The 24665-nt window shown below is 45.3% G+C and overlaps 1 protein-coding gene across 15 annotated transcripts in view; it reads left to right on the forward strand.

The window, feature by feature from the left end:
• Positions 1-24665, forward strand: part of BAZ2B (bromodomain adjacent to zinc finger domain 2B) — a 1221971-nt gene that overhangs the window by 638673 nt on the left and 558633 nt on the right. For 4 of the 15 annotated variants that reach the window (XM_078681689.1, XM_078681682.1, XM_078681690.1 and 1 more), the window contains 5 exons: positions 7851-7916; positions 8622-8666; positions 8920-8952; positions 10067-10132; positions 21900-22040. In XM_078681689.1, coding sequence (XP_078537815.1) covers positions 7851-7916; positions 8622-8666; positions 8920-8952; positions 10067-10132; positions 21900-22040 — 351 coding nt within the window. The remainder of the gene's footprint in view (positions 1-7850; positions 7917-8621; positions 8667-8919; positions 8953-10066; positions 10133-21899; positions 22041-24665) is intronic. The other 11 variants (XM_078681692.1, XM_078681696.1, XM_078681685.1 and 8 more) reach the window with 6 other exon arrangements.

Consider the following 24665-nt stretch of genomic DNA (forward strand, 5'->3'; position numbering starts at 1 on the left):
TACAATCCGTGCAGTTTAGATGGTCAGAACCACCTTCTAACAAATATAATTGGAAAGCACAAGAAAATAACTGTAATAAATACGTGTATAAGAAAAGCATGAATGGGAGAAGATATGGCCGAACGTCTACGGTGGTCGACATCGAAGCTGGTGAACCGGGTTCGAATCTCGACAGGGAGACTATGCTCAACTTCCTGTGATTTCTGGGCAACTCACTTTTACCCTCCGGTGCTTAACAAAAAGGAATGTGTCCATCTGTAACGCAACTCATGCTCATATAAAGTGCTCTGATTCCTTCGGGTCTAGTTCGCGCTATATAACACTCTCCCCCCCACCCCCAAGACGACAAATACGTAAAATTGTTTAAAGGATCCATAAATACATTAAGTAAATCTAAACACTAAAGAAGGTGTTAAGGATTATATAACGAATATATAATTTGAAATTGTAAAAAAAAAAAAAAAAGATAATGGGGCTGTGGAGCTTGTATATGTACGTGATGGGAAAGACTTGTACGTAAATGAGTGGACATGCTGGCTGTTCAAGATGTGTGTGTGTATGTTCAACAAGAAAAATGCTAAAGCACAAGAGAAAGTTATTTATGGACAGAAGTACTTGTTAATAATCTGACGTGTTTTGGCTTGGTTGGCCCTAATCATAGACAAACACTCACAGCTGTTGCGTGTGGACTCAAGCTGGTCGTAGTCCCAAAGTCCTCTATTTCCCATAATGCACCTAAAGGTAAGTACCAGAATACGAGCAAAGTGCAATAAATTCTGTTTTAAAATAGTGCAATAATTCTCAAAATGCTGCCTGTTAGTGTGACTGCAATTTTTTAATTTCCTTTAAAGTCTGCAAGAGGTGGTTGTAATACCCCTCTTGCCTCCTGTGCTCTAGACCCTTCCATCTAGTGACTTCAAGGTTCAATACTTGGGTGAGAGCGGGTTATGCTCCCCGAATCGATGCACACAAATGCCTCCGACCTTGCAGGGCATCTTCGGCTAACCACAGGAATGGAGTATTGACAAATTTCTGTGTACTGATAATAAATCTACCTCACGTAATTCAAAGAACCAGTATTTGAATATTTTCTAGGGGTGCCACATTCTGTTTCTTTGTGCCAGATGATGTACACAAGATAGTGGTCTTTCAATTACTCTTTACCAGCCAGGATTAACCGTATAGTGGCTGTTACCAACTAAGCTTAGATGTAGTGATCCTCGCTTAGTGGCCATTAGGCTCATCCTCTGATCTTCAGCAGGGTTCATCAAGACCAGGCATGCTTTATACTGGGAGGCGTATATACCATGTCAAGTGTCGGGTTGCTTCTCTTGCTGAGGGCACAAGAAGAGTGTCTGAGCCAATGACATCCTTGTTACAGAGAAGTCAATTGGCACCTTAGACTTTCTGTGATCTTAACCTTGCATTCATACAGTTTGTGCAGTGGATCAAATTTTATAGGCGTTGAATGTACCAGAAAAAAAGTGAACGTGTTTTCAGAGTGAAAACGATACATACTAGTACTGGGCATGACCTCATTTTTTGTCACTGTTACGTGTCTTCCAGAGTAGCTGGCAGAGATTATGATCATTAGATTTACAGACCACTGGTTAATGCCCTGCGGTACTCTGTATGGTGTTTTGCAAGACACAGAAGATGTACTGCTGTATACAACTGATCCAATCTTAACTACATGATGCCTGCTGAGTGTTTGGTGCGTGGGTACAAGTGAATAATAAAATAACTGACACCCATATCTGTTAGTGGGAAATACTTGTTTCCGTAAATTCTAACATTACATTCAATTAGCTCCACTGCACACATTTTCCTGCCTGGTCACACAGTTACAAAGCCACTTCCATTGTTCAACTCTTTAATCATTCCCAACTATATGCATTTACCCTTATTACCTCCACTCTTAACTTTATTGCGTGGTCTATGTGACATGCATGACAAAGTGTGTTTGACCAGTACTGACAGATTGCAAGGCAGCACATGCGGTGGTCCTTCAGCTACTACTGTAGCTACTTCAGTAACCAGTTAATTGCACTTTCCAATTGCAACCTCCCTGGATTGTATTTCAGAAGTATTTCAAAGTGGTACTTAGGTAAATCTTTTTCTCCAACAAGTGTTTAATTACATAATCTAAGTGAATGTTGTTAACAGTTGGCTGTCTGGCACAGCCCAAATTATACCCTATATTTCTCTGAATGCTCCTCTAGGTTTGCCGCAAACAGCGGGTGGTCAAAGTGTAGGTCTACGTCCACCATTAGGCAGATAGAAAGGTCGCTTGCCCATCCAAACCATTCTAGAGAGAAGCAGTAAGACCTAGGAAGAGATGAGGAAAGAAAGAGGCGTAGTTAGATAAAAACTTTGAAATATTCAGCATACCATCTATTTCTGGTATGTAACGGTAAAGGTGTTGTAAGGATGCATCTAGAGAGGTCAAAAGAAGGGTTAAAAACAAGTCTTCAACTCTTACAATGTAACAGCCTGCCAATAAGGCTACCTCACCCCTTCCCAGTACTGAAACGTATCACCTGTGCAAGACATTCAGCCCCACTACACCTCCTTCACCGATGTTTTTCCCCCTTTGCCCCTCATTGGAGATTGGAGGTGCTAGTAGTAAGGATGAAAGCCCAAATAAAAGAAATATCTAGATTACAAGACGATCTACAAGTGGCAAGCAAGTTGAAATATCTTTGTTCCTTATGAAGTTCAGAAGACAGTTGAGCATGTGTTGCTCATCATAGACAATCCTTACTCAGACCCGATCACAGAGAAATCCATATCTGACAGTGCTCTGGTGTTGTACATTGACCCACTGCTATAATACAGAAAGTACAGAGGGCTATAAATAAATTTGGCAAACGAGGACAAAGAAATATTTATAAAATATATACCCAGATGGTATAATCATGTTTTTCAGGTGTAGGAGTTCCTAGTAATGGGATAGGTATGGGTCTAACACAGTAGGGCAAATGTGTGAATGTGGCAACGGTGCGGGGAAGGGGGGGGGGCGGGGATACAAAATAAAACGTACCTGTTGGTCGCCAGCCACCACCTCTCCTCCGATGCAGGAACCTTGAAGCACACAGGCTACCATACTCCCCTAGCCAATCTCACCACTGTCTTACAGCAGCGTTGTGATTGGTCTGAGCGCTGTGATTCAGCGGTCAAAGAGGGACATGGGAGACTGTGCATGTTCTTCACCCAGGCTGTGCATTACTGCTGATGGAGAGCATGCAAAGTGCGCATTACGGTTTGGGTGGCCCAAGAAGGCTGGCCAAACCGCCATGCGCCCTTAAAGTGCAGCAACCACTCGCCTTCCCTCTGGGTCACGGGAGCCGATCCCCGCCCTCACCTGGCTGCAGTGCAACTGCAAGCGCATACTAAAAAAACCATTGTTATTGTCATTTTATTTTTCCTCTGCACTGCTCTTAAAGAAGTGGGGCGATACTCCTCCGCCTTAGTGGAGGAGCTGCTGCTGGCAAAGTGAGCAGATATCTGGCACAAGTTGTGGGATTGTAGGGTGGTTGCATTCTGCTGGAGAGAAGCCTTTCTTCTTTGGGTTGGCAGCTAAACGAAAGGTTTACAGTGTGATTCCATCCTATGGAACATAACTAGATCCCACTTTTTAGGGCTCGGCCTACGTCACGCCTGCGTCAGCAGGGGGGCGGAGCTCCAAGCTCCTATTGTTAAGGGGTTTCTGACTCGTGCAGGAAAAATTCCTTAGTGCGCGAGATTTTGCAGTACTTTTAGTTCCAATCTGAATGGTAATTGGTCCTCGCTGTGCCGTGTTTATAGTAGTTGTAACACAATAGGCCATATATTTTACTCGTGGGGCACTTCCTGCATATCGTGTGCGGTTATACGCAGGGCCGTCCATACATTTTAATTAGGAGCTGTCAGGGAGCCGCTGTAATGGAATCCAGATGCTCTGGGCGCGTTCACCATTCTGCAGTGCGTTTGGAGGGCGCGCGTTCGTGTGCATCGTTTCATGTGTAAGTGTATACGGTATGGGCTACGGTATGGCAGAACATAATTTGATTCGTTATCAATTTTCACCTTTTGCAAATAAATGAAGGGTCTAGTGTTTTGACAACTCGTATAGAAGTAACCGTGTTTATGTATACATTTCTGGCAGAAGGCTAAAACGTGCAAACTGTCAGTCCTCTCTGGAAGCTGTTACAAAATATGATTTTACAAAGAGGCAAATCAGCATCCGGCCATATCGGCAGTTGTGCATAAAAAAATTCTAAATGCAGCAGGAAAGCCACTCGTTCAGTACGGGGGAGAGATTAAATAAATGTTACTTGACTTTTCATCTACAGTGGCAGTTCCTTTACACGATAGCAAATTACAACTTGTGAGTAGGCAGCGGGAGTGAAGAAACAGTAAGTGGAGCTTGTGCAGTGGTAGTGTTACTTAGCTATGATTGTGCAGCAGGTGCAGTGGCACCAGTGTGGCGTAGCTATCATTGGTGCAGCATGTGCAGTGGTACCGGTGAGTGGTAGCTACCATTGGTGGAGCAGGTGCAGTGGTAGTGTTGCTTAGCTATGATTGTGCAGCAGGGGCAGTGGCACCAGTGTGGCGTAGCTATCATTGGTGCAGCATGTGCAGTGGTACCGGTGAGTGGTAGCTACCATTGGTGGAGCTTGTGCAGTGGTAGTGTTACTTAGCTATGATTGCGCAGCAGGTGTAGTACCACCAGTGTGGCGTAGCTACCATTGTGCAGTAGGTGCAGTGGCACCAGTGTGGCATAGCTATCATTGGTGCAGCATGTGCAGTGGTACCGGTGAGTGGTAGCTACCATTGGTGGAGCAGGTGCAGTGGTAGTGTTACTTAGCTATGATTGCGCAGCAGGTGCAGTGGCACCAGTGTGGCGTAGCTATCATTGGTGCAGCATGTGCAGTGGTACCGGTGAGTGGTAGCTACCATTGGTGGAGCTGGTGCAGTGGTAGTGTTGCTTAGCTATGATTGTGCAGCAGGTGCAGTGGCACCAGTGTGTGGCGTAGTTACCATTCGTGGAGCAGGTGAGGTGTTATCAGTGTTACTTAGCTATGATTGCGCAGCAGGTGTAGTACCACCAGTGTGGCGTAGCTACCATTGTGCAGTAGGTGCAGTGGCACCAGTGTGGCATAGCACCATCGGTGGAGCAGTTGCAGTGGTAGTGTTGCTTAGCTATTATGGTGCAGCAGGTGCAGTGGCACCAGTGTGTGGTAGATGGCGTTGTGTAGCAGGTGTAGTGTTATCAGTGTTACTTAGCTATGATTGTGCAGCAGGTGCAGTGGCACCAGTGTGGCGTAGCTATCATTGGTGCAGCATGTGCAGTGGTACCGGTGAGTGGTAGCTACTATTGGTGGTGCAGTGGTAGTGTTGCTTAGCTATGATTGTGCAGCAGGTACAGTGGCACCAGTGTGTGGCGTAGTTACCATTCGTGGAGCAGGTGAGGTGTTATCAGTGTTACTTAGCTATGAATGCGCAGCAGGTGCAGTGGCACCAGTGTGGCGTAGCTATCATTGGTGCAGCATGTGCAGTGGTACCGGTGAGTGGTAGCTACCATTGGTGGAGCTGGTGCAGTGGTAGTGTTGCTTAGCTATGATTGTGCAGCAGGTGCAGTGGCACCAGTGTGGCGTAGCTATCATTGGTGCAGCATGTGCAGTGGTACCGGTGAGTGGTAGCTACCATTGGTGGAGTGCAGTGGTAGTGTTGCTTAGCTATGATTGTGTAGCAGGTGCAGTGGCACCAGTGTGTGGTAGATGGCGTTGTGTAGCAGGTGTAGTGTTATCAGTGTTACTTAGCTATGATTGTGCAGCAGGTGCAGGGGCACCAGTGTGGCGTAGCTATCATTGGTGCAGCATGTGCAGTGGTACCGGTGAGTGGTAGCTACAATTGGTGGAGCTGGTGCAGTGGTAGTGTTGCTTAGCTATGATTGTGCAGCAGGTGCAGTGGCACCAGGGTGGCGTAGCTATCATTGGTGCAGCATGTGCAGTTGTACCGGTGATTGGTAGCTACCATTGGTGGAGCTGGTGCAGTGGTAGTGTTGCTTAGCTATGATTGTGCAGCAGGTGCAGTGGCACCAGTGTGTGGCGTAGTTACCATTCGTGGAGCAGGTGAGGTGTTATCAGTGGTACTTAGCTATGATTGCGCAGCAGGTGTAGTACCACCAGTGTGGCGTAGCTACCATTGTGCAGCAGGTGCAGTGGCACCAGTGTGGCAGTCACACACACCACCAGCCATCAGTGCACGCATCAATTGTTAACGCATCCACAATTAACTATTGTAGCAATCTCAGTATGGTACACTTTACTTTAAAACATATTCATGTAAAGCACAGCATGCCACCATTGCTACAATTCAAATCTAACCCACATAATTCCACTACACACCACATGCACACACTCCATAACACATGGCGAAAAGACATTGCCATTTACAATGCCATTAGCTCAAACTCAAATAAATCCGAGCCCGATTGCATTTCCAATGCTTGTTTTGTTATTCGGGTTACTTTTATCTGTTGCCAGGGCAAAAATGATTTGTGTCACCTACTCACTGGGTCTAACAGTAATGAGAACGTGGGTGAAAATAGCAAAACGGGGCTTGCGAATGCGAACTTACAACTAGTGCAGTGCCACAGGATCAATATGTACTGTATGATTGTACAGTGACCTTCGAAAACAAGTTCCTGTTCCATGTAGAGATCTTGAACAGTTATGGGAAACTATAAAGATGGTGTTTCAGATCTTTTTTTTTTTTTAAAGATTGCAAATGTAGATATTGGTGCCATTATTGGATGACTGCACCGTCTCTTCTGACTTAGCCTTGAATGGAGTAGTTAGCACAATCCAAATACCTCTCTTGGTGTGCATTTCTGGCACTTAGAGCATTTCACTGCATACTGCCTCTGCATAGAATGGGCCCCACAGAGCAGAAGGTTTTCAGTCCATCCGCATGGTGATATGTTGCATACTTGTGTCTATGATCAGCGCAGTATATTACGGAAGTTGTTTTAGGTTTACTAATAGCATCTAATTAAAAAAGTACAATAGGATATTTTTAGTACTTTTTAATGGTTGTTTAATTCTACCTTTGTTTCACCTTCAAAATCTCTGTGATAGACTTAATTGTTATGGCAAGTAGCAGCAAGGACTGCTGCCACCCCAGTTTAGTCCTTATTTCTAATTGAATTTTGAGCAATAGATAATCCATTGTGAATATATGAGATACATACATTCCAAGCTTACATCTTGTGTAGCACCTGAAATTTAAACGGCCAAAACCCTCAAACCTTTAAGTATCAAGTGATGCTATTGTCACTCCTGATGTTTGGTATGGTGCATTGCTGGCTACAAATTAACTTGTTGGCTATAGCTTTGCCGAAGGACTGTATAATCTGCAAACTAGTGAATTTTACCAACCTTTCTTCACTACAGTGATCAGAGATGGTAAAAGTCCATTTGTCTTATGATTCCATATATGCTTTATGCATTCTGTGTGAGACCCTTTCGCAATAAAATGCCCTGCGCTGCTTTCTATCCTGACACCGTCCATGTACTATTTATTCTTTGTAAGTGTATAAATATTATTTTATACAGAGAAGACGTGCCTGTGAAAACAATATGTTCATTTTTATTAAAAAAAGAAAAACATTTCAGGATTTGATATTGTAGCACTTCATCATGCTGGGACAACTGAGGCAATTTTGAAAAAATCAGTTATTCCTTTCTGAAGTTCTGAACGTGTAATGTAACAATTTGAATGTTAAGTTTTCTTTCAAGTCTGAGATTGTTTTCAGGTTGTAGTTGTGCTGTTGCATGACATTGAGACCTGTTTTGCATGCACAGGCTAAACAGAAAAAGAAGGAAGAAGCGGCAAATGCCAAATTAATGGAGGCCGAGAAACGAATAAAGGTTAGTTTAGAGAAACTGAGTTTTACATCTTTCCAAATGTCCATTTTGCATGAAAATAAATTATATTTAATGATTTTATTTGATGTGGCAGTAATACTTGTAAATTGAAAAATATGTCCAGGTTATTATTGATAATCTTATGAAGTCTTGATAAATGCTGGCCAAATCACATGCATATTCCAACACAATATTCCCATGTCTGTTAAAAAAGGTACTTATTTAGTTTTTCAAAAAAATATTTGATTATTCTTCTAGTGTAGTAGAGAAAATGCCAAACCTAACTTTGATCTGCAAGAAAAACAATGTTTGCTAATGCAAATTTAAGATTAAAATCCCATTTAAAAAGAGAATGATAAAAAAAGTTCACTGATTCAAAAAATGTCTGTATGTTTGACTGAAAGTGTGTGCGTGCAACTATGCATATATATATATATATATATATATGTGTGTGTATGTATATGTATATGTTTTTATATACATAATATGAATTGTTGGGCAGTTTAGTGATTGAACAGTTTACAATAAATCTCTAAAGAGGATCACATGGGCCATTTTGTACTCATCACAGAGACTGAATTCTCATCATTGCAATTGCACATCGAAAAAGCAGTATTCCTTGATGCACATTATACAGTTGAATTAATTGTAGCTTATGCGTAGTTTTCTTGTGTTGTTTTACACTGTCTTTCTTTCCTTGTGCTATAGGAGAAGGAACTAAGAAGGCAACAGGCAATCATTTTGAAACATCAGGTATGTACATATGTTTGGAGGTAAAATCTTATTTTCTTATCAGTCTTAAAATGTTATGAAAAATGATGTAATGGTAAATTCTCCAAGTTGTTTTTTTTATCATTAAAGTAGACCAAGTATTTGCTTTAATTTTAAATTGTATTGTCATGCTTTGGTAATTGGGTAATTTTGGGGAGTGTTGGGAATTTCTTGTTGAAATGGTTTTATGACTGTGATTTCTTTTTCATAATGATGTGCCAACTCTTTCTGCCAGGAGTTGGAGAGACATAGACTAGATATGGTATGGGTATGTTTATTTTTGTTCATCTAACACCGCATCGTGATTTGGTTGTGATATGGTTGTCATAGCAATGCATAAAATGTAGCATTGGCTGCTGTCATATTACATTTTGCTGCATGGCTTCACAGCACAGTGCATTGCACACATCTGCTGTCTGTCGTTACAAATGTAGCTTGTCTCAATATTTTCTCACTGTAACAGCAATCCACATTTAAGGCTGTGTTGACTAAAACACCAAAACACGCATTGTTGTTTTGAAACATTCTATTTGTCATGTTTACTAAATATACATAGTGCATTGTATATTGGGTTCGGTTTTGAGAAATATAGTTCATATACTTGTGATCCAATGACTACTGTTTAAATATCATTTCAGTACCTGATTTCGAATGAGGTATTTGGGGTCCCAAAACTTGAATACTTCAAATGAAGTTAAAGAACCTTGTTTTGTTTGCTTCCCCATGCTTCACTTTAGTACATTTAACAGTGCTGCTGATGGTGCAACTTTTGTGGCTTTATGCATTGCATCAAGGGAAGGTCACAACTGGATTATAAATTATATATTAGCTATGGTTGGATATGAACCATCATTAATTTTCACTTATCTATTTTTAAAACAACTGGCTTGGTTTTGGATTTGTAATGTACTTTGCTTAGCTAGAATATGTTCTATTGCCCAAATAAACAAGCTCAAAATGTAAAAAATGGAAGTACAATATATAATTCTTAAAAATTGTCAGACCAGCTTCTTAATAACCATGGCCCTATTTAGCAGGCAGCAGGTTATAATGGGCATAAAGCTATTTACCTCTTCTGGCCAACCATTATGCTTTGTGTTCTGCCAGCTTATAAAAGAGCATCATTTTGTTATTGACCATGAGTACATTTTGTATGCTTGTTGTACACTGCCTTCATGTTCATTGCTTTACTGTTATGCTTTTGATTGTTCTTGTACAAGCTTTCTAAACTTTAACTAAAACGTGTGCAAACTTGGCCATCATTGTCTTTAATATTTACTTTGCCATTGTCTGTCCGTTCTAAACCTGTTGGCGTTTTAACTAAGCCTTTTTTAATTGTCACATTTGTGTTGGTCTGCTCTAATTATATATGTTCTCAATAGGAACGAGAGAGGAGGAGGCAGCATGTGATGCTTATGAAAGCGATGGAAGCACGTAAAAAAACTGAAGTTAGTAAGCTATTTGTGAAAAAAAAGTTTTCCTTGTTTTATTCAAATGTCTATCCTGACACTGTGCGCACCAGGGGTTTCTTCCGTATATGTACTTTTTAGAAGAATTCAGAACTTTGAATACATTCCAGCAATTAGACCATTGTTCAAATGCTTCAGATTAAGTATGCATCTAGAGCATTGGTATCCAACGTAGGTCCAGGGAAGGAGATCCAAATGAGATTTTCAGGACAACCACACAAAATAAATGTAAACAGAATGAATTAACTTACATAGTAATTGTTGTTCTGAAATTCTGGCATGGATCCTTAGCTCCAGGGCCTAAAATGCAGATCTTGGATCTATAGTCTTAGAGCTATGGTTATATAAAATAATAATGATTTCCTTAGCCTCCCTCACCAATCCCTTTTTGTCGACGAAAAAGTGAATGGGTGCCAACAAGAGGGCTTAATGAGTTGAAGATCAAACCTGATAGCACCAAACTCAGGCATTCATCCTACTAGGATTGATAAACTAGACCTCGGGTTTTTAACCAGTGGTCCATGGACCTCTGAGGTGCCGCAATGCCTACTCAGGAGGTCCGCAACTGCTTAGAAAGTTAAATATTAACAGATTACATAACGAAATAAAGTTGAAAAATGAAAATGTAAAATGTTCTATAAATGTGAATGAATTTGGAATTGGAGGATCAAAATTACGTTTATATCCTTAGATTGATTTATGGGAGCAGTGCAAGGTGGGTGACATCAATTGAAATTACAAAAGTTCCAACCTTCCTGTTGAAATTACATTTTGATTTTTTCAGATTTGTTTGTGAAGTAAAGAAAATATTTAGTTATTTATGTATTTGAATGAAGCATGGTTGTGCCTTTATTGTTGTGTATTTATTTCCGTTTCAAATCCACAAAATTGCTCAGGCTAGTGTCCCCTGCTTCCAGTAATGACTCAGTGGGGGTCCCTGGATTCCAATAATGATTCAGTAGGGGTCACCGGACTCCAGTAATTATTAAGTGGGAGTCCACAGAATTCAAAATGTTAAGAACCACTGAACTAGACTATTGAATTGGATTGCTTTAACGCCAGATACTGTTGCAAAGCTACTCTACTGCAGCTAATTTAAACAGTTTTTCTTCCAATGATCCCAGTAAGGATTTCCTTACTCTCTCCCACCCATTATGACAGCTAAAAAGTTAATGGGTGCCAGTAAGAGGACTAAATGAGTTAAGACTTTGCTGCACTCATCTGTTGACCTGAATGTCACAAGATCAATCCTGATAGCAGTCTGATGGCGTCAATCTCAGCCATTCATCCTATAATTTTTTTTATTAGACTATTGGATTGCTTTAATGCCACATATTTAGTGTTGCTAAGCTACTGACCTGCAGTTAAATAAAAATACGTGTACCTTTAGATTCCCCATCTTTTGATTATCCCAATGCACAGAGTAGATCCAGAAACTTTCTTAATAGCTTTTCCATGCAGTAAACGGCACTAGCTACATTTTTCTGCAGTGGAAACCATGTAATTGTACCATTACAGTACTGTAAACCTCCCATTCAATGTCCTGACCCAAGGTCACTTTTTTCTGCACGTTTGACACAGATCCGGATCTTGCTCAGACAGAAATGATAGTCATGAAGTTAGAATCGACCCATCTGCTTGTGGGTACCCCAGATCGTACATATACAAAAGGACCCCTCCCCCCAATGTTAAAGATACATTGTAATCAAGAAAAATCAATTTATTTCGATTTAAAAAGATTTTTAACTACACAAACCGTAGAAATTAAAAAGTTATAGTTATAATTTAGTTTTGGGGTTTTGTATTGAATTTGTGTTTTTTTTGGTGGGTAAAAATTGATTTCTAATTATGTAATGTTGTTTAGTTTAGTATTAATTCTTTTATATGTAGTACAGTGAGGTAGAGTGAATTGGTCTGAACTGGCATACAGAAGTGGCATAGAGAGCCGTACAGTAGAATATTGTTCAATGAAGTGGGGTAGAGTGAAGTGGCGTACAGTAGAGTGGTGTAGAGTAGTGAAGAGTGAAGTGGGGTAGAGTGCAGTGGCGTAGAATAGACTAGATTAGAGTGGTGTAGATTAGAGTGGCATAGAGTAGAGGTTTGTAGAGTGATGTACAGTAGTGAAGTGGGGTATAGGGAAGTAGGGTAGAGGGGTAAAGTGCAAAAGGGTTCAGTGGCATACAGTGGAGTTGCGTACAGTGAAGTGCGAGAGAGTAGAATGGGGTAGAGTGGTGTAGGGTGAAGTGGGATACAGTGAAGTTCCATACAGTGGAGTAGAGTGGTTTGGAGTAGAGTAGCGTAGAGTTGCATAGAATAGATTGAAGTAAAGTAGCATAGAACGTAGTGGAGTAGAGTGAGGTCCACCAACAAGAGGACATGTCAGATTCCATCCAGGTTTCGGAGGAGGCTCCAAAAGATCTCCAGTGGTGGCTTGACCAACAGCAGACCACTCTCTCTAACCCATCCCGAGCTGGGGTTAGTAAATGACACATCACAGTCTGGTTAGAGAGGGTCAACTGGGAGAGGTGGAGGTCATAGAACTCTGGTCAGGCTGTTGTGAAGGATGTCTCTGCTAAAAACTACCTTCACAACAGCCTGATGGGGTTTTAGGCCATTAACTAGCCGTTGTAAGCCTTCCTACATTCCATCAAGGATAGGCGGGCACTAGCACTGCCATGTGACATCGCTGCAAGCAGGGCAGAGTGGGGTCCTGTGCTCTGTGACTGGAGGCACTGCACCTCTGGACCTGGACGAATTTTCAGGGCAGCTCTCTGATCTTGCACCAACTGGCGGTATCTTTAATTTCCAGAGCAGACAAACAAAGCCATCTATGCCTTGCTGATTGGCAGTGGCAGTTATAGGAGGTAGCACATTGCATCCTCCCGGAACGGGGAGTACCCTGACTTGCTCTTTTTGTCCTGGTCAAACAGGTGCTGTGTCATATCATTTCCACACTGGAGTTTCCAAGAAGGTACTCTCCTTGCAGATTCGTTCCAGCTAGAGTGAACATAGGACTGCTGTATGCCTTTCCACCACATCTCCTGCTCCAAATTCGGTAGAAGATCATAAACATCCTTCACTCACATTGGGCCAGGAGAGAGTGGTACCCAAAACTTTTTGGCATGAGCATCTGTCTTCTGATCAGGCTGCAGCTTCGGGAGGATCTCCTGTAGCAGCAGCATGGCAGGGTCCTGTACCTGAAGCTGCGCAGTCTACACCTCCTTGCATGCAAATTGAGAGGCACCAGTTAATTACGTTGATCTTACTTTTAAAGTAGTGGATGTCATAGTTCCTACCAGGCATTCCTCTATAAAGTATGCTTACCCAGGTGGGTGGGAGAAGTTTGTGGTATGGTGTGGCACCAGTAATGCAGACCTGTTATTCGGCAAACTGTCAGTTGTTTGCTTTATCATTGGACCAGCAAGGACTTGCATTGGGCACCTTTAAAGGTTTTGTATCTACCCTCTGGCCTTTGTGCATATGCCAGACTAGTTGTCTTCGTTGTGATGAGTTATAAAAGGTTTCACACTAATTGTCCCCCCAACCCTATGTGATGCCACAGTGCGAGCTCAATTTTGTCCTCTCTTTACTCATGTGCACTCCCTTTGAGCTGATGCACATTTGCCCACTATGTCTCTTGACTCTGATGACTGTATTCCTTGTCACAATCATCCCAGCTAGTTAGATGAGTGAGCTCCAAGCTGTCTCAGTGTAGCTGCCTTACACCGTATTTTTCCCATACAAACCGGTGTAAAGGACCAGGACAGCCTTTTGCCAAAGGTTTTCTCCCCTTTTCATGTTAGTTATTCCATCATCCTTCCTCATCTACAGTTTATGGAGGTGACTGAGGTGTCACTACTTGGTTCGGGAGGCCATTTAGAGGGAGATGGAGATCAGAGGTCTCCAGTGTAAACCTGACTCCATATCAAATTTCTGAAGTTACGAGCCATTTCCTTGGTTTTGAAGGTCTTTCTACAGTCCATCAAAAGAAGGCTGGTGGAGGCTCTCACAGAAAACACCACTGCCATATGGTACTGCAACAAGCAGAGTGGTTTGGGTCTTGAGCCACGCGCCAGCATGCTTTGCGCTTTTTGAGTTGATTGAAGCATCTAGGCATCTTTCTGATTGGGCCACCTGGCAGGATCCTTGAATATCACAGTGTACGAGCTCAGCAGATGGCATCTGGCACACCACGAATGGCGACTGCATCCATGGGTGGCGTTGTGCACCTTTTGGGAGTGGAGGGTACACTGGCTAGATCCTTTCAGCACCGTCAAGAATGTGCAATTTCAATAGTTTTGGCATTGGCGGTCAGCAAGAGCGCCTGCTACTGAATACGTTTTAGCTAGAATTGAACTTTGTACTCCTGTACATCTTTACGTCTCTACTCCTCCTGTCCTGGATTCTGAAAACAATCAAGAACCAACAGACTCAACATATTCTAGTGGCTCCAGATTGGCTGTGGGAGTGTGGTATCCGAAGCTTCTGAGCATGAGCTCCTATCCTCTGATCAGGCTGCCACTTTGGCATATGCCCTGTCTCAGCAACAGGAAGGGTCATCCATTCCAATCTACACAATCTACATCTCCACGCCTGGAGAACGAGCAGTAACAGTTGACTGTATTTGATGTGCTGCACGAAATAGTGGATTTCATCCTTGCTTCTAGATATCCTTCCATAAATTCCACTTATGCTAGATACTGCCAGGTTTGTGGGTTGGTGTGGTATAGGCTAGAGTCGACCCTTTACTAGCTAAGCTGTCGGATATTCTTTTGTTTGTTTTGTCTTTAGCCCACCAAGGCCTTGCTGTGAGCACTATTAAGGGTTATCTGCCCTTCAGGCTTTATATGCTTGCCAAATCAACTGTTCTTTTGTAAATCACTTCTTGAGGAGAGATTTATTAAAGATTTGACACATCTGTTCCTCCCAAAGGCCACAGTGGACCTGCACTTTGTCTTTACGTATTTCTTGTGCCCTTTGAGCAGATGCAGTTGCTCATTGTGTCTCCTGACTTTAAAGGCCATCTTCCTCTTTGTGTTGGGCAGATCTGCACGTGTGTGAACTCCAGTCACTTTCAGTGTAACTGCCACCTCCTTTTTAGGTTTTGCCTGGCGAAAAGATGCGCTCTGCGCATCTTTTTCGCGCAGGCGAAAACCTGATGAGAACTGTAGTGTGGGTTTGGGTCGGCCCTCGTCATTCATTGGCTGGCTCCATAAATGGAGCCTAGCCATTGGACGAGGGGCCTGTCCGTCAATGCCGGACCAGATTCGGGGGCGTTCCCGAGATTCTTTGGCTTTTGCCGACGTCACGCGACGTCAGCCGAAAGCCGGGAACGCCCCCGAATCTGTTCCGGCATTGACCGGCACCCGCCTTCCTGCTTGCGTGAGTGCTTTGTTTTTTTTGCCTTATGTCTGTTCCCGCTCATCCTCTCTGTAGAATGCTCTGTTCCCGCTCATCCTCTCGGTAGAATGCTCTGTTCCCGCTCATCCTCTCGGTAGAATGCTCTGCTCCACCCCCCTTCTAGTGTTCTGATAATGCGTCCTTTCCCCTCTGTTGAACCTAACGCCCCAGCTCCTGTGTTAGGTTTTGCCTGGCGAAAAGATGCGCTCTGCGCATCTTTTTCGCGCAGGCGAAAACCTGATGAGAACTGTAGTGTGGGTTTGGGTCGGCCCTCGTCATTCATTGGCTGGCTCCATAAATGGAGCCTAGCCATTGGACGAGGGGCCTGTCCGTCAATGCCGGACCAGATTCGGGGGCGTTCCCGAGATTCTTTGGCTTTTGCCGACGTCACGCGACGTCAGCCGAAAGCCGGGAACGCCCCCGAATCTGTTCCGGCATTGACCGGCACCCGCCTTCCTGCTTGCGTGAGTGCTTTGTTTTTTTTGCCTTATGTCTGTTCCCGCTCATCCTCTCGGTAGAATGCTCTGTTCCCGCTCATCCTCTCGGTAGAATGCTCTGTTCCCGCTCATCCTCTCGGTAGAATGCTCTGCTCCACCCCCTTCTAGTGTTCTGATAATGCGTCCTTTCCCCTCTGTTGAACCTAACGCCCCAGCCTCCTGTCTGTCCGTCGGTGGGCGGGCGTCGGGCGTCTCCCTCTAAGGCACTCATTTCTCCTCCCTCTGGAGCCCAATATCCGCCCCTTTTCCGATTGAGGTGTTCAGTTTATGCAGCCCCGTTCTTCACGTAGAACTCACTGCAGGCGTCCCGCCCCCATCCTGCGGGGAGGGGGCTCCATTTAAGCATCCTCTCTTTATTTCTGTAGAATACAGTGTCCCGCACCCTCACCTCAGAGTGTTGTTTACCCCCACTCCCACCGAAGGACGCCAGGGTGGGCTTCGGATCTGTATTTTATTGATGCAGCAACAGCCCCCACCTAGAAGGATGTGACCTTTGCTCCTCTTTCACTGGGAATCTGTCCAACAAGGCGACAGTCTCGCACAGGAGCAGAGAGCGCCGCTCTTCCTGGAGGGAGGGCTCGATGAATGTTTTACCGATGCTTCGCCATCCTCCTGTCTGGGGCGTGGGTGGGACTGCGTTGTCTGATCTGGACTATTGCACTGGCGCATCCCCCCTCCTGTGATGAAAGGTACCTCGGGCACCTTTCACTGATGCATTAATGACACCCCCTGCCTCGCGCCTCAAGGACCAATCCTTGTGCTCGCTTAACTATGGAGTCAAGACATTTAACTGGACCTCACAGTTTATGCAATTCCCTAAGGAAATGTGCAGCGTAGGCGGTGTAAAGACACTTAACTGGGCCTCACAGTTTATGTACTGCCCTTTACTGACGCCTACTCAACTTGTCCAATTCTGCGCCTCTGGCATTTTACCCATATGATGTATTTACCACACTTGACAGTTTCAACAACAATAATTATTTCTAGGTTAACCAGCTCAAAAGTTACTGGCTGGTCACCTTTTATTTTACATTTTCCGAGACAGTATTGTTGTGGTGCAAAATGACCAAATAGTGAAATATTTCCAGAGAATGAGCCACATAATTTGGTTTAGCCACGCAATTTAGTGAACACAGCCGCGTCATTTTGTCCCCTATTGCCGCTTAAATGCAGTGGCCATGACTGTACTACAGTAGTACAAATACAAGGTATCTCGTCCTACAACATTCAGAATTATGTGTTGCACTGTGGCAGTGAAACAACTTTATTTTACTAGTGTTAAAACTTGCACAACGCCCCTGTAGTGCGGCATCACGGCCACCGCTGGGGGCCTGGGGCGGGGGCCTCCGAGACAGGTTCAACATGACAGGGGCAGTCACGTCTCCCTCTGCTGAGAGCGTGAGGTGTGCATTCCATCTGGGGTGAGGTAACGAGAACCCCTCAGGGAGGGGGCAGGGCGCGCAGGGGGCCAGTAGCATCACTGTGCTGCGAGGGACAGGGGAGAGGCAGGCCTCGCCCCACAACTTTTAAAGTTTCTTTTTGTTTTCTTTTCCTCCCCTGTGCCGCAGGAGCTGATCGAGGTGGACAGCGACGCCGTGGCCTTAATTTCTACAAGCCCCTAAATGCATCACAAAAGTGCCGAATTCAGACAGGCGAGATCCTCACACTTGGATCTGGGACACGCCAGGGCTCTCGGCATAAGCTTCTTCTTGGCATAACAGAATCTAGTTGTGTGATCAGACTGGCAGAGGGAGCAAGGTTGGAAGAGCGGGGAGGGGGGCTTCAGGGAGGCATCAGAGCAGTCACTGAGGTACCCCTTCTGGACCTTGTCTGTACATATTGTTATCAGGCAAGCTATGTCCTCGTGACATGGAGTCATCCGGTCATCCTAGGCAGACTTTTGAATGTGTCAGTGAGGTCGAAGGCGACGATGCCAGCAGAGGGCGTGTCCAATGGAAACCTGAAATAGGTAGATGTATGCATGGTTGGATGTCATGTTGCAGGAGCCCTGGCACTTCTTTTTAGGTTTCGCCTGCCGCAGTGTCTGGGGCTCGCAGTGTGTGTGGGGGGTGGCTCGCAGTGTGTGGGGGGGGCTCGCAGGGTGTGTGGGGGGGCTCGCAGTGTGTGTGGGGGGGCTCGCAGTGTGTGTGGGGGGGGCTCGCAGTGTGTGTGGGGGGAGGGCTCGCAGTGTGTGGGGGGCTCGCAGTGTGTGGGGGGGCTCTGTGTGGGGGGCTCTGTGGGGGTGCTTTGTGTGGCTGTGTGTGTGGGGGGCTCGGTGTGGGTGTGTGTGTGGGGGGCTCGGTGTGGGTGTGTGTGTGGGAGGCTCGGTGTGGGTGTGTGTGTGGGGGGGCTCTGTGGGTGTTTGTGTGTCATTCGCGAGAGATAAAGCTAGTGGCATTGTAAATGACAATGCCATTTATTTATGTTAAAAAAAACATAAATAAAAATAATGTCAAGAGCAATGCCAATAGCTCTAACTTTAACAAAGGCAAAACCATTGCATTGTAAATGCTTGTTCCCAAATGGTGTTGAGGACTCGGGCGGCATTTTTTCCAAAAGTAATGACTCCCTTTCACATTGGACAATCCATCACCATTTCTGCGTTCTTTGCTCCCCCTTACTGCTCGAAAGAGGAGGAGGGTCAATTTGAAGCTGCACCACTTAATTGTGCATGAGAGCATTGCTGGCAAACAGCTTTCAGGATCCAGTCTCACGCCTGGTGAGTATTCTAAGGTGAGAAATGTGCAGTCCCTCATCTGCATCTGGAGTGGCTGTACATCACATCATTGCAACTTGGTTAAAAGTCATTGAGAATGGTTGCTCAGCAAGACATTTCAAACACTATATATATTTGAAAATATAGCCGATTCAAAAAGTGGTAGCATCCTATTTCATCACATGGCTGAGGGAATACATAGTCCCCCTCTCCCCCAACCAAATTTTTTGGGGTTTTCAAGGCAGTTACATGAATTCATATTCACAGTATATATTATGCATATATTGAATACAGTTGCTGTCTGATATCATTAGTAAAATCCCCTGTAACTAAACACTCCCCCTACCCCCTTGAGTTGCTATAAGTTAGGGCAAGGTGGCGCTAGGCCTCTGTAGGTCCCGTCTTGCTTCAAAGTGCTGAGGCACCGATTATTCCTGGCCTGCCAGTTCGCCTCCTCTCCAGCTCCGCCGGTTGCGGGGAGTCTGCCCTGATGGATCCCTGGCTGTCAGCTGTTAATTTGCCTACAAGGCGTTCCCATGCCCTCACCTGGTCTGTTTTACCTATTTCCGGTCTGGCTTCCCTGAGTAGGAGTCTACCTTCCGCTCGCCCATTTTTACAATTCCTTTTTCCATGTGCCTGTCTGTGGTCGCCTGGCGTTTTGCAGTTCCTTGCGATCTCCCGCTTGGCCAGAACGTAAGCCAGGTCCAGGAACTTACCAGGCATCTTGTTTTTGGCTGTGTGTGGAAACCATCCTAATAAGTAGTGATCTGGGGTTTGTGGTAGCTCTTTGTCAATTAGGTCGCCTATTATGTGTCTTAACTCCTCCCAAAATGCTTGAAGTGTGGGGCAATCCCAGAACATGTGCATCATGTGGACTTCCCTGTCTGTGCATCTCGGCCATATTGCAGCCTCCACTCCAAAGTATCGCCTAATGTGGCACGGGGTAAGGTATGCTCTGTAAAGTATGCAAAAATGTATTAATTTGAATCGCGCATTCCTAGTTGCCTTCGGAGTCCGTTCCAGTATCATGTCCCAGTCTTTCTCCGGGATCTGTTTCCCCAAGTCCTCCTTCCACTGCAGTCGTAAGCGCTCCAGATGTCCCTGCATGGCTTGCTTGAGAGCTTTGTAGAGACATGAGACCGATTTTACTGTTCCTGCTGATGATGCTACATATCTACATCCTGCCAGCACCTGAGGCTCTGCACCGCCCGTGCCCCAGTGCTTTCTAACCTTCCTTGTGAGCGCTCAATGCTCCAAAAATTGACACCCTGGCAAATCATAAGTCGCTTGCAGCCCTTCAAAATGGAGCATTTCTGTGTTGGGATATAGGTCTCCCATCACTTTTAGGCCTGCTTCTTCCCAGTCTTCTAGCCCTGTCCAATGCTCTCCCTGTGGTAGGCAACATAACATTGTTATGGGTACGTGTGGAGGGTTCTGGCTCCCACCCGCCTCAGATATCTGGCCCAGCAGCGTACTACTACCCTGGTTTCGGCCGTGTCTCCTGATGTATTCCTCCGAACCCGCAGTAGTATCGTCGCAAGAGTTGGGGGCGTCCAGTGCGCCGGGTGATGTTCCCTGTCAGGGTTTCGTTGGCTGCTAACCATTGGATCAGCCAGTACAACTCGGCTGCTATGTAATATCCTTCAAAGTCATGGAGCGCCAATCCTTCCTCAGCCAAAGAGCGCTGCAACGTGGTCAGCGCGACCCTCCTGCGTCCTGACCCCCAGATAAAGGACATAATTGAATCAAGGTCCTTAAATGTTGCTCGCAGAATCCACACCGGGAGAGCACCAAAATAATACTGAAGCCTCAGGAGTGCCACTATTTTCAGGACTGCCACTTGTCCGGCCACAGCGAGCGGCAATGTCCCCCAGAACTCCTTAGAGACTGTATTGAGCTTATCGCTCTGCCTATATTGCCCTCTAACAATAAGGCTGAGTCATCATATATTTTGACTCCAAGATAGGGCAGTCAGTCAGGCTCCCACTGTAAGTTCCCTAGCCCAGGCGTCAGGGGGTTATTAGCCACCATAGGTTAAAGTCTTGATTGTTGCCAGTTGACCGTAAGGCCAGAGAGCCCACCAAACTGGGCTATTGTGTCCCATGCCCCTCTCAGCTCTGTGGTTGTGTTGCTGAGAAACAACTGGAGGTCGTCTGCGTAAGGCTATACTGTGTTTAATTTCTCTTGTCCGCAGGCCACCGTAGTCCTGGCCTCTTCTTGCCCTGCACGCCCGGGGTTCCAAGGCGAGGGCGAACAGAAGCAGGGACAGGGGGCCATCCCTGCTTCGTGCCCCTTTACACACGCTCCCTAGGCGAGATAGTTTTCCCAGTACGCACTCGGCTGTAGGGGTTGCATAGAGTAGTCTAATCCATGCAAGAACGCCGCCTCCCAGTCCCAGCTGAGACAAGTCCTCGCAGAGATTGGGCCACTCAAGGCTGTCAAAGGCCTTCTCGATGTCCAATGCGAACACAGCCGCCTCCTGCTTGTCATATTCGTTAGAGTGCATAACAATCCGTGTTCCGCCCTGAGATAAACCCTGCTTGGTCTGCATGATGAGGGAATCCATAGTTACAGGTGAGTATTCTCGGATGAAGAAATTCAAACCTGGATCTCAATTCAAACCTGGTTCTGTTTATTTGCAAAGTATGACTTTGAAGTGGCTGAGCAGAAATAAGAGGAAAAAATACCCCAGCCATCCTTTCTCCTGTATTGTCAAACTCAAAAGAGTGAGTCTGCCTCTTCGAGTGTTAATAAAGTAGTGAGTCACTTTTGAGCGAACAAAAAATACACCAACAAAAATTATTATTCTTACATCTGTAACCAACAATGCTTTTATTTTATTTACTTAAAGTGTCCTGTTTTTGTGTGTCGATTTGCAGTATTGCATGCGCCATATTAGAGGACTTGGAGTGAGCTTACCCTCCTGGATATGCCTTTCTTGAACCACGGACCACCGCTTCAGTTTTTTATAATAAAACCTGACTGCATATTCAATTGATAGATGCATTCTGTATTTAAATATTGGAAACGCAAGTAAAATAACGAAATGAACATTGTGTATTCTTGGAAACGTTTCTCACTACACATCGTGTTTATAATAAATGTGTATTTAACCAGCCTGTTTTTCTTTTAGGAAAAGGAACGATTAAAGCAGGAGAAAAAAGATGAAAAGAGAATGAACAAAGAGCGCAGGCTTGAACTACGAAGATTGGAAATAGAAATGGCTAAAGAATTAAAAAAACCTACTGAAGATATGTGCTTAGGAGATCAGAAGGTGACACAAGCTGTCAAATGTCGTATGAAAATGAAATGGATATATATATATATAGAACCGTACATATGTCCTGAAATGATGCCCTTTTTATTAATTCTTTAATCTACTTTTCCGTATTCGAAATGTAAAGGTCTACCAAAAACAGCAACTTGCAGTATACAAATCAATCACCAGTCCTTTACAAATACCAATTATCTATCTAATTATGTATCTAATTATCTATCTATCTATCTATCTATCTATCTATCTATCTATCTATACTGCTTGATATATCCAGCTGCTTCTGAAAAGAGGGTATCAAATATCATGATTATTCCAAGCAAACGCATTTTGGCGGGATGCCTTTCTCAATGCTTAGATTTAAATTAAGTCAACTCATGATTTCATTTGTTTAAAGTCATATAGGTGGCTCCTACTGGAGGACTGGAGCTTGACTCACAAAAGAGGACTGCTGCCATCTTAGTCCAGATACTATATTTGTAGCTGCCATGTCCGCTAAAAAGAGAGGAAGCCACGAATTCAAGGCTAGTTCTTTACTCATGTTGGTAAATCAAATGTATGCTTATGAATCCAAAAAAGAATACAAACATGCCCAAAATACATCCCTAAAAATACATACAGGGCCTGGTCATAATTATCTCCTGGGAAGATGTGAGACAGTTGTAGGCAGTCTGCCAGAATGATTAATATTCATGCGTAATTCCCCTTACAAACAAAATGCTTGAAGATAATTGCCACTGTAATAGTTACTGTTGGTGTACCTTTTGCATGCTAGCTGAAAATGCGAGGTTTGATCTATTCAGTCATCCAAAGAGGTTACAATATGGGCAGTATCTAAATTAGGTGGGTGTGAGGTTAGTAGGACCTTGCCTCAGAGCTACTGTTTCTGTACAGTGAAATATCAGTATGCTGCATCAATCATTTTGTCATAAAGGGCTTCTCTTGATCACTGTCATACATTTAGTCATAAAAAAGGAGTTCTTTGTTCCTGTTAATTCTTCATTTTAGAGTGCATAAATCAATTAGGTCTATAAGTTTCCTTTTAAATAGGAATCATATTTTTTAGGTCTCTCCTGAGACTGCGCATGCGCTGTCTCTTCGAGGCATTTATTAAGTGGCTTTTAAAAGTGCCACCAGAGGCTTTTGCAGGCCTACAGCTTGCGTTCACGAGCTTGCGCATGTGCACAGCTGCACAGTTGCCATCTGTGTTTTTATTGCTGTAATCAGGCTCCTCTGCTTGCACTACCCCCTCCTGGTCAGCTTCATTTGTGTCTTCTAGCTGTGAATCTTGCGCCTCTGCTTGCACTCCTCCTCTTCGTCAGTTTCATTTGTGCCTTCTATCACTATCTATTCAACAGGCACACCCACCACCAGCCGTCAGTGCACGCTTCCACCAGGCACACACACCTCCAGCCAATAGTGCACGCTTTCACCAGGCATACACACCATCAGCCGTCCGTACACGCTTATACCAGGCACACACCACCAGCCGTCATTGCACGCTTCCACCAGGCACACACACCACCAGCCGCCAGTGTACGCTTTCACCAGGCACACACACACCAGTAGCCGTCGGTGCACGCTTTCAACGGGCACACGCACCACCAGCCGTCAGTGCACGCCACCACCAGCAGTCAGTACACGCTTCCACCAGGCACACACACCACCAGCCGTCAGTGCACGCTTTCACCGGGAACACACACACCACCAGCTGTCAGTGCACGCTTTCACCAGGCACACACACCACCAGCCGTCAGTGCACTCTTCAACCAGGCACACACACCACCAGCCGTCAGTGCACTCTTCCACCAGGCACACACACCACCAGCCGTCTGAGCACGCTTCCACCCGGCAAACACACCACCAGCCGTCGGTGCACGCTTCCACCAGGCACACACACCACCAGCCGTCCGTGCACGCTTTCACCAGGCACACACACCACCAGCCGTCAGTGCACCCTTTCACCAGGTACACACACACACCACCAGCCGTCCGTGCACGCTTTCACCGGGCACACACACCACCAGCGGTCGGTGCACGCTTCCACCAGGCACACACATCACCAGCCGTCAGTGCACGCTTCCACCTGGCACACACACCACCATCCGTCAGTGCACGCTTTCAGCACACACCACCAGCCGTCAGTGCACGCTTCAACCAGGCACACACACCACCAGCCGTCAGTGCACACTTTCACCAGGCACACATACACCACCAGCTGTTGGTGCACGTTGTCACCGGGCACACGCACCACCAGCCGTCAATGCACCCTTCCACCAGGCTCACACACGCCAGCCGTTGGTGCACGCTTCCACCAGGGACACACATCACCAGCCATCAGTGCACACTTCCACCAGGCACACACACCACCTGCCATCAGTGCACGCTTCCACCAGGCACGCACACCACCAGCCGTCAGTGCACGCTTTCAAAAGGCACACACACACACACCACCAGCCTTCAGTGCACGCTTTCACCGGGCACACACACCACCAGCCGTCAGTGCACTCTTCCACCAGGCATGCACACCACCAGCCATCAGTTCAGGCTTCCACCAGGCACACACACCACCAGCCGTCAGTGCACTCTTCCACCAGGCATGCACACCACCAGCCGTCAGTTCAC

Source organism: Lissotriton helveticus, chromosome 3_1 (genome assembly GCF_964261635.1).
Source record: "Lissotriton helveticus chromosome 3_1, aLisHel1.1, whole genome shotgun sequence".
Classification (NCBI taxonomy): domain Eukaryota; kingdom Metazoa; phylum Chordata; class Amphibia; order Caudata; family Salamandridae; genus Lissotriton; species Lissotriton helveticus.